This window comes from Monoraphidium neglectum (assembly GCF_000611645.1).
Source record: "Monoraphidium neglectum strain SAG 48.87 unplaced genomic scaffold scaffold02481, whole genome shotgun sequence".
NCBI lineage: Eukaryota > Viridiplantae > Chlorophyta > Chlorophyceae > Sphaeropleales > Selenastraceae > Monoraphidium > Monoraphidium neglectum.
In genome coordinates, this window is record NW_014011147.1 from 1 (window position 1) to 9,093 (window position 9,093).

The window sequence follows — 9,093 nt, forward strand, 5'->3', positions numbered from 1 at the left end:
GGCGAGGGGCGCGCGCGGCGGCGGGAGGGGGCGCGCGGGGACCGCGGCAGCAAAGACAAGAAGCGGCGCGGGGGCGGGGGCGAGGGCGGCTTGCTGGATGCCGGGGACGACGTGCAGTTGGAAGGCGAGGAGCCGCGGCAGCGGGAGCAGCAACAGCCCGAGCAGCTGCCGCCGCCGCCACAGCAGCAGCAGCAGCAGCAGCAGCAGCACAGCAAGAAGCGCAAGCAGCGGGACGGCGGCGGCGCCGCGGCGCCGCTGGACACCGAGGAGGCAAAGCGGCAGGCGCGCCTGGCGTCGTTTGCGAAGCTGACCCTCAACAGGGACAGCGGCAAGAAGCAGGGGCAGCAGCAGCAGCAGCAGAACGGCGGCAGCGGCGGCGGCGGCGAGGAGCAGCCGTCCAAGAAGCGGAAGCAGGAGGCGCGGCAGAACGGCGGCGGCGGTGGCGGCAGTGGCGGTACTGACGGGGCGCAGCTAACCAAGGCCCAGAAGAAGAATCTGAAGCGGATGCTCAAGCGGCAGCAGAAGCGCGGGGCCACAGGCGGCGGGGATGGGCAGTGACTGGCGCGCCGCGCCTCACCGATGCATGGGCCTGCTCACTTTGCTCCGGCGCTTTACTGGACAGTGTTTGTTCGCGCACACACAAGCTGCCATCGCATCATGGGGTCCTAGGCTTGCCTTGCGCTACATCACGGTTTGCCCAAGCACTTCCACCTTGCAGGGGCTTGTAACCATGGCACCACTGTTCTGTCAAACCATGCCACGTGCAACAGCAAATCAACGACTCCCAAAACAGCGTCACAAAAACACCGGCGCGCCGCGCCGCTGCTTAGCGGACCCGGCCAGCCGCTCGTTCCCCGCCGTCCACGCGCCCCGCAGCCCGCCCGCCGCGGTCGCCGACCGCGCCGGCAGCGCGCCGCCCATCGCCGCTTGCGGCCGCGTGCCCCCCGCAGGCGTGGTTGGACAGCTGCCCGCGGCCCCGCCAACGGGCACGCCGCCCGGCGGCCCGCCAAACTGGCCGGGCGCCGCGCAGCTGCCCGCAGGGGGCAGCGCGACGCAGCTGTTGACCAGCTCCTCCGCCCTCGAGGCCGCCGACGGCAGCTGCTCGGAAGCTGCCCCGGCAATCGCAGCAATGCTGGCGTCTCCGGACGACCACGGGCCCTGTTGACGCTGGCTTGCCTGCTGCTGCTGATGCTGCTGCTGCTGATGCTGCTGCTGCGGCGGCGGCGGCGACGGCGGACGCTGCTCTCCAGGCGAGGCGGACCTACGGGCGCAGCGGTGCTGCTGCCACAGCCCAGGGCCGGCCGGCGGCGCCCCGGCCGCGGGCGGCGCCGGGAACGCGTCCATGCGCGGCAGCGGGCCGCAGGTCGGGCCCCAGCCGCCGGAGGGGAGCGCCGTGGCGGCGGGGGGCTGGCCGGGCGGCGAGGCGCGGCCGTCCGATTGAGGGGCCGTCTTGGGGGGCTCCTGCAAATCCCTGTCGCACGCCAGGCACCTGTCGGCGAGTTTGTGGGGGGGGGACCGAATCACGCCCTCGCCGTTCCAAGCCGCGAGCGAGCGCCGCGAGACGAACGCAGTACACCAAGAGGGGCCCGCTCCTCGGCCGCTGCCACCTCAGTCTGGGTGGCGCCAGCCAGCCATGGTCCGGCTGCCGTAATGCCCCACTGCTGTTTGGCCCCAATAACCAGATTCCGGGGAGGGGTGGCCTTCGTCTTAAGAATCCAGCAGCACGCGCCTGAAGCGTGTGGCGCCCGTGCCGGCCACCTCGCCCGCCGCGCGGCGGTACGCGTCCAGCGCCAGCTCCACGCTGCGCGCGAGCGCGCCCCTGATGTCCTCCTTGCTGGCCTTGCCCCGCATGAGGGCCAGCAGCTCCTGCGGCGGGGCGTGGTCAAAGGGAGTTTGACCGCGACGAGATCAAAGGGGCCGATGCGTTTCAGTACAGTACGGTGGACGCAGCAGAGACCCGTGGTGCGGCTTGCATTGACAGGTCGTCGCTGCTCCAGGGGCGGCCGCGTGCTGCTGAGGAAGCAGCGCCTCGGCATTACCTGTAGCTGCGACTGCGTGGCGACGCCCTCCCCTGCGAGCGCCGCCGCCTGCGACGCGTCCACGCGGGCCCCCAGCTCCCGCAGCTGCCCCCTGAGCTCCTCCACCGCGTCGTTCAGCACCTGAGCATGCCAGATGATGGGCGAGCGCCGCGGCACGCATCCCATCCCACGAGGAGACTAATAAGCCTGACAGATTCATGGGGCCTCAGCTTCAGAGGCATCATCTGGCACAGGCAGCGCCGGGCCATGGACGCATCCCGGCAGGAGCGCATTCACGAACGCTTACCACCACAATACACCGGCTGGCTGTCCGCAGCTGGCTGAACTCACAGCTGGGTGAGGCCACGACAGGCCCGCCCGTGGGGCGTGCACGCCCCACGGGCGGGCCTGTCATCCCAGCCGCGCCTGCTAATCCACTTTGCGCGATGTAACCCCCACCACAGCTCGGCGGTCGCCCGCGAGCTCCCACCCCCCCACCGCCCTAAGCACACCTTGTCGCATTCCCTTACGCCCAGCGCGCGCGCCACTCGCAGCTGCAGCTCCGCCAGAGTCCTCTGCAGCTCAGCCTCGGACTCCTGCCGGCCAGCATTGTTGCCACAGCACGCACGCAGGCCGCGGTGCGAACACAGGTTCAGGTCGCTGCTGCCAGCTTGCTGGGGGCGGCTGCCCACGCCTGGCAACTGGAGATCGATCCTTGCCCCCGCGGGCATGCCATAACTGTCAGCTCGGAAAAGCAAGCGTGGCTCCCCTGTTGACCGGAGCCGAAAGCATTGCAGGGAATCCCGCACCTGCACAGCGTGCACCCCTTGGGTTGCGGCCCTGGCGTCGTCCGCCGCCCGCCCCAGGGAGCTCTGCAGCTTGCTGAACTCGGCCAGCGACACCTCGGGCGGCCGGTTCACCTCCCTGCGCACCGCAGACATCTGCAGGGAGTAGAGGAGTAGTAGAGGTGGGGGGCCATGTGGATGTGTGAGTGTGTGTGTGCGCGCGCACGCGCGTGCCATGCATGCGTGCGTGCAAGACTCGAACATGATGTGACCATCCGGCTTACGCCGTGCGGCAGAATGAGATACAGGACTGGCAGGGAATAATCCCTGCCTGCAGAGCGCAGAGCGCAGCGGGCTGTGGCGGGCGTGGCGGCTGCGATTACGCCGCGGCTCGACCGGCGGTGCCGACCTGCATTGCTAGGGATTCTGCCAGGGACTGCGAGGCGTCCTGCAGCGCCGCGGCCTGCGTGCTTTGGCGGTCCTCTGACTCCGCCAGGGCCTGGGACAGGGATGACACCTGTGCATGTGTGTGCGCGCATGTGTGTGTGTATGTGTGCGTGCGTGCAGTGTGTAACAGAGAGGGATCCCATATGGTTGGCGTTTTGAGAGACGGAGAAAGACGGCAAAGGAAGAGAGACAGGACGCGTCTGAGGGAGAGCGAGGAAGAGCAGGAGCGGGGGGGGGGGGGGAACAGCTAGAAGGACTGAACTCGCCCTCCCTCTCTCTCGTGCACGTGGACGCCACGCGCTCATGCATGTGTGAACGCGGTAGCGTGTGCGCATTCATGGGGTTGGGGCAGGGTCGACAAAGGGGTAGTTGCTGAGCTTGGGGTACGGTGATGGATCCAACATCAGAAACAGACGCTCTGATGGGATTAGCGAGCTGCTTCGCCCATAGGCGCTGGGTTGGCCCGTTCCAGTGAGGGGACGTTGGTCACCGGCTGGCCGCGCGCCAGCGCACCTGGTGCTGCAGCTGCTGCACCAGCGCCTGGACTGCCGCTCCCTCGGCCCGCGCCGTGTCCAGCTGACGGCGCAGCTCATCAAGCTCCTGCCGCGTCTTGCTGGGCACCGCCCCTGCGCCGCCTGCGCGCCTGCTGCTCGCGCCAACGCCGCCGCTAAACAGATTGCCCATGGCTGCCGCCGCCGCTGATGGATCCAGCCCTGACCCCAGCCAGTTCGAGCCCCCGTGCAGGGCTGCTGCGGCGTCCGGCCAGCTGCCGGTGGCGCCTGCAGCTGCCGCCGGAGAGGCTGCGGTCCCTGGCCGCTGCTGGAAGCTTGCTGCCGCGCGCTGCAGGGCCACCTGTGCGCCATCCGTCGCTGCAAAGCCATCCGAAGGGCTCGACGCTGTTCCACCTGTCACCACCACCTTGAAGCTGCCGCGGATGCCCGGCGCCGCCAAGTTGGCGGCGCAATCCTGGCTGCCACACTGCGGTCAAGATCGAAGGGTGTGTGATGCAACATCCGCTAAGCTGCCAGCCGACAACGCAGTAGGAGTTCCGCACACACAACCACACACACACACACACACACACACACAGGAAAAGCTAACAACCTTGTATAAACACACATATGTTTTGACGGCCGGTCCCAAGATTCAATCGGCGGTTGTCGCACACACGGACACCCAGGTACCCGCACCTCCTGGCTGCCGCACCTGCGTGTTGGGCACCTCCACCCCCAGCTCCTCTGCCACCTGGTCGAGCGCCATCATCCGCCCGGCCAGGTTGCTCACGCCCGCCAGCCGCCCCTCCACGCCCGCCAGACGGCGCTCCAGCACCTGCGTACGTCAGCAGTGCAGCGACCTGGTCACCCCCCGAGTATCGCCACTGGCCGCCCGTGCTGCTGGCACTAATTTTGGACCCCTGTGCAGGCACATGCATGCGCACTTGGGTAAGCCCCCCCAATCACACAACGAGACTGCCCACACGCATACATGCTCATCAATGCAGTCTCCACCACACAAACACACCAATACACCCACTTCCGCATATCCAGATACCCGCACACCAACACGCCATGTACACATGCACACACACGCACAAAATGAAAATGCACGTCCCCACCTCAGTCGCCTGAAATTTGACCACCTTCCCGTCCTCCTCCAGCCGCGCCGCCAACTTCTCCAGCTGCCCCACCCGCGCCGCGAGCTGCGCCACTGCAAACGGCGTCGCCGCTGCAGCCGGCGCCTCGAGCCGCAGCTCGAGCTCGCGCACGCGCTCAAGCAACTCCGCCTCGGACACGTGGGTGCGCTCGAGCGATGCCACCCTGCGCTGCAGATCCGAAGAGGCTGCGGCTGACGCGCCCAGGCGCTGTACCAAGTGCTCGAGCAGGCCTTGGAGCGGGGTCTGCAGGAACAGCGGCTGCCGCAGCGCCGCGAGCAGCTGCTGCTGCTCGGAGTCGCTCAGGGCCGGCGGCGCCGGGGGCGCTGCTGCCGCGGCGGGGGCGGCGCTGGGTGACGGGTTGGCCCCGCCAAAAGGCAGCATTGGGGCGCGGCGGGAGGCTCTGTGTCAGCCAGGCTGATGGGCAGCGCACACGACGTTCTGCCGAACCCGAGCAGCAGCGCCAGCTTGCGGCAGTCAAGGGGGTCAACAAGAGTGTATGTTCATGAGTCTCTGCGCCATCTCGTGGCAATTGCTCCCTTTCTGCGCGCTCTGCGTAAGAGATCTACGCTACAAAAGGCGCGTACCGCAGCTCATCAGTGCGGTGGCACACACACACTGCCAAGCTCAGATCGCAATATTGCTATCCTACACATATGAGGGTCACGAGCATATGTTTATGATCGCGATAAAAACAGTAAGCACATTCAAATATGGTCAAAGCGGCCCCAAAGATCGTTCTGCGGACACGGCCTTCAGACCACTTCCCTACAGATGCATTTCGGATCGACCAGGGCAGCAAGGTCAGTGCTTCACGCACGGAGGATTGCGCTGCAGTGACCGGCTGGCAAGCAATCGAGACACGAAGTGCCGACCTATGCAGCGGCGCATTGCCTGATGCAGGGCAACCACAAAAGCACCTAACCGTCGCGCGGGTGATGCGGTTGCAACCGTCCATCCCTGGTGCAGACGGTCACTGTCGCTCTTGGAAGCCGGAATGGACTGCCTGGTGACAAGTCCAGCGGGCCGCAGCAGTACCAGGTGTGGCCGAGGAAAAGCGGATGAGCGCACGTGAGAGGCAAGGGCAGAATGGTGCGATACATCCGAGGCAGCTGGATAGTTGCATGGTCTTCAGTCGTGTTTCAAGCAGCAACAATAGCGACAGCAACAGCAGTAGCAGCAGCAGCAGCAACAGCAGCAGCAGCAGCAGCAGCAGCAGCAGCAGCAGCAGCAGCAGCAGCAGCAGCAGCAGCGTTTGGAACGTGCAGCCAACAGCAGCGTCCATTCCCCCATCCCTCACAGTTCAAGTTTGACGGGATCCTGCACAATGCGACGCAAGACGCCATGTTCGAGGTGAGCGGGGCAGCACGACAACAGGCATCCAGGGTCACAAGTCTCCCTCCGAAACAACGCAGCACAGAGTGGGCAGGCAGGCGGCACAGGTCACACCCCACATTTGCAGGGTGCAACACTCCCTGCAACTCCCTCCTCCGCCCAGGCTTGCGCGTTGGAGGTGGTGCAAGGGGCCCTTGAAGGATACAATGGCACAATCCTGTGCTACGGTCAGACAGGTGGGGACAGTACAAATGGAGAATTTGGCTTAGAACTGAACACATACGCAGCCGGTAACACTCTCGGCAGCAGCAGCAGTAGCAGGAGTGGTGGTGGCGGCGGCAGCAGCAGCAGCAGCAGCAGCAGCAGCAGCAGCAGCGGCGGCGGCGGCGGCAGCAGCAGCAGCAGCGGGAGCGTCACATGCGGCAATCATCGCGTGAGAGTGATGGCAGTACACAGCTGGCCCATCAATGCAGTTGTGCGCGTCCTCCTTCCCTCACCACTATCTCCCGCCCCCAGGCGCCGGCAAGACCTATACCATGACCGGCGACCGCTCCTCCTTCCAGCAGCGCGGCCTCATACCCCGCACCATATCAGAGCTGATCACGCAGCTGAGGGCCGACCCCGGGCTCGCGTCGTGGCAGCTGCGCGTCAGCTACCTGGAGGTGCGCCGGCCCGGCCCTCCGCCAGGCGGCGCCGTCAGCGCCGGTCGCTTGTTGTGGCCCACCTCCTTCCCCAGCTGGGCATACTGATGCGTGGGCGCCCTTTTGCTGGTGCCTGCTGAAACTTCAAGGGCTCATGCTGGTGTGATATTTAAGGCCCATGACTCGTTGCGATGACGTCACCCTCCCCCCAGATCTACAACGAGGCAATCTTTGATCTGCTGGACATCACCACGCAGCCCCACGAGATCACGCTGCACGAGGACGGCCGGGGACGCCTGGCGGTGGCGGGCCTGCGGGCGGCGGACGTGCGCAGCGAGCAGGAGGCGCTGGCGCTGTTTTTTGAGGTGGGGCCGGCGGGGGGGAGGGATGTGTGTATGTGTGTGTGGGGGGGCGGGTGTGAAGAGAGTGGCGGCGAGGCAGCTGAAAGAGGGTCGGAGCTGTGTGCATGGGGGTCTTTCTTCGTCTCTGTTGACTCTCCTGGCTGATTCACCTTATTATTTAATGCCTTTTGCTCCCTTGGCACGGCGGCAAGTGCACGCAATTGCATCGTGTGCCCACCGCCGCCCCTTATGCGAGCCCTCCCCCCCACGCACCCACTTGACTGCGTGCGCCAGGGCGAGGCGAACCGCGTGATTGGCGAGCACCAGCTCAACCGCGAGAGCAGCCGGTCACACTGCGTCTTCACGCTGGCGCTGGCACTGGAACGTGAGGGCGCCAGCGACGGCGGCGGCGGCGGCGGCGGCGGCGGGCGGGGCACTGTGAGCAGCAAAATCAGCTTGGTCGACCTTGCCGGCAGCGAGCGCGTGAGCAAGACGCGGAGCGAGGGGCTGGTCTTGAAGGAGGCGGGGCACATCAACAAGAGCCTCCACATCCTGGAGCAGGTGATGAACGCGAGGAGTGGGGTGAGGGGGTGGAATACTGCAACGGCTGTGGGACACGGCTGCGTGGCACCTTGGCCGCGCCGGCATGCACGCGGGCAAAGCAAGGGGCATCTGCTGCGTGGCGCTATTCTGCTGTTTGGGCTTCCGCATGGCTTGCGCCCCACGCATGCTCCCCAACTTCCCCGGGCACTTGAACATGCGTGAAACAAAGCATCCGCGACTGTCCTGACCGTGGGCCCTGTGCTCACTGCCAGGTGGTCCTGGCCGCCAGCGAGCGCGGGCGCGACCACGTGCCTTACCGCTCCTGCAAGCTGACGCACGTTCTCAAGGACTCCATCGTCGGCAACTGCTGCGCGGTGCTGGTGGCCAACGTGTGGGGGGACGCGTCACAGCTGGAGGAGACGCTGTCGACTTGCAGGTGGGAGATCTTGGGGCGGGAGATCTCCGGGCGGGAGATCTCTGGCCGCTGTTAATCGTGCGTGTTGGGGTGCAGGAGTCGAAGGAACTATGAGAAGGGCGCGGAGGGCGCGGTGGTCCAGGCGCCCAAGGCCCCACTTTGATGGAGAAGCAGCCGCGGGTCACGGGTAGCGGCAGGCGCCGACGGCCGCACGCCGAGCAGGGGCAGGGCGGCGCCTGCAGGCGTGCGCGATGGCGGCGGCCTGTATGTTTGTGAGTGTTTCTGCAGCTGGCCGATGGGGGACCACGCGCCGGCACCGCTCACACGCAGGTTTGCGGCGCGCATGGCGCGTATCACGTGCGAGGTGACGCGCAACGTGGCGCAGGAGGGCGGCGTGCGGGTCAAGCAGCTGGAGAGGTGCGCCGGCCGCGGAGCAGCCTGCACTGAGGAGGGGCGTCGGCATGTGTCGTTGCCTCCTTCCAGGGCGTCCACATCCGTGCTTTCCTTGCATGCTTGCAATTCCCGTCGACATACTCCATAAGCTTGGGGCGCCCTCGCACCTTGAGTGCTGCAAGGGTTGCTGCAAGGGTTGCCTGCGGACCTGTCGGTGGCGCCAAGGTTGGCGCGGAGGGGTAGGAACATCACATGAAAGGCTTCTCAATTCCATGCTGACTGACAATATTGCAGGGAGGTGTCGGAACTGCTGGAGGAGCTAGCCATGCATGACCTTTGGGCTGGACGGGGGGAGGGCGCTGGCACTGCTGGCGCCAGCGTCGACGGCGGTGAAACAGACCCAGCAGCAGCGGCGCGTGCGCGCTACGCCCCCTACACGCGCGCGCAGCGGGCGGCTCTGCTGGGGCTCGTGCAGCGCTTCTTGTCAGAGGGCGACGGCGGCGCGGACGCGGATGGGGGAGGGG

At 66.5% G+C, this 9,093-nt stretch overlaps 3 protein-coding genes across 3 annotated transcripts; 2 read left to right on the forward strand and 1 right to left on the reverse strand.

The window, feature by feature from the left end:
• Positions 1-27: 27 nt before the first annotated feature.
• MNEG_10841 (hypothetical protein) lies at positions 28-558 on the forward strand (the record flags this gene model as incomplete). The annotated part of the gene is made up of 1 exon (XM_014040685.1): positions 28-558. A coding segment is annotated over one exon (531 nt), but the record flags the coding sequence as incomplete, so codon positions are not given.
• A 1,149-nt stretch (positions 559-1,707) lies between these two features.
• MNEG_10842 (hypothetical protein) lies at positions 1,708-5,285 on the reverse strand (the record flags this gene model as incomplete). The annotated part of the gene is made up of 8 exons (XM_014040686.1): positions 1,708-1,866; positions 2,040-2,159; positions 2,531-2,614; positions 2,828-2,959; positions 3,213-3,320; positions 3,764-4,228; positions 4,457-4,579; positions 4,866-5,285. The coding sequence occupies 8 exons, from the start codon at positions 5,283-5,285 to the stop codon at positions 1,708-1,710; spliced, it is 1,611 nt and encodes a 536-aa protein (XP_013896140.1).
• Positions 5,286-6,245: 960 nt separating this feature from the next.
• MNEG_10843 (Kinesin-like protein KIF9) lies at positions 6,246-8,339 on the forward strand (the record flags this gene model as incomplete). The annotated part of the gene is made up of 7 exons (XM_014040687.1): positions 6,246-6,254; positions 6,579-6,669; positions 6,753-6,898; positions 7,090-7,242; positions 7,513-7,779; positions 8,034-8,197; positions 8,273-8,339. 7 exons carry the CDS (start codon positions 6,246-6,248, stop codon positions 8,337-8,339), a joined length of 897 nt encoding a protein of 298 aa, XP_013896141.1.
• Positions 8,340-9,093: the final 754 nt, after the last annotated feature.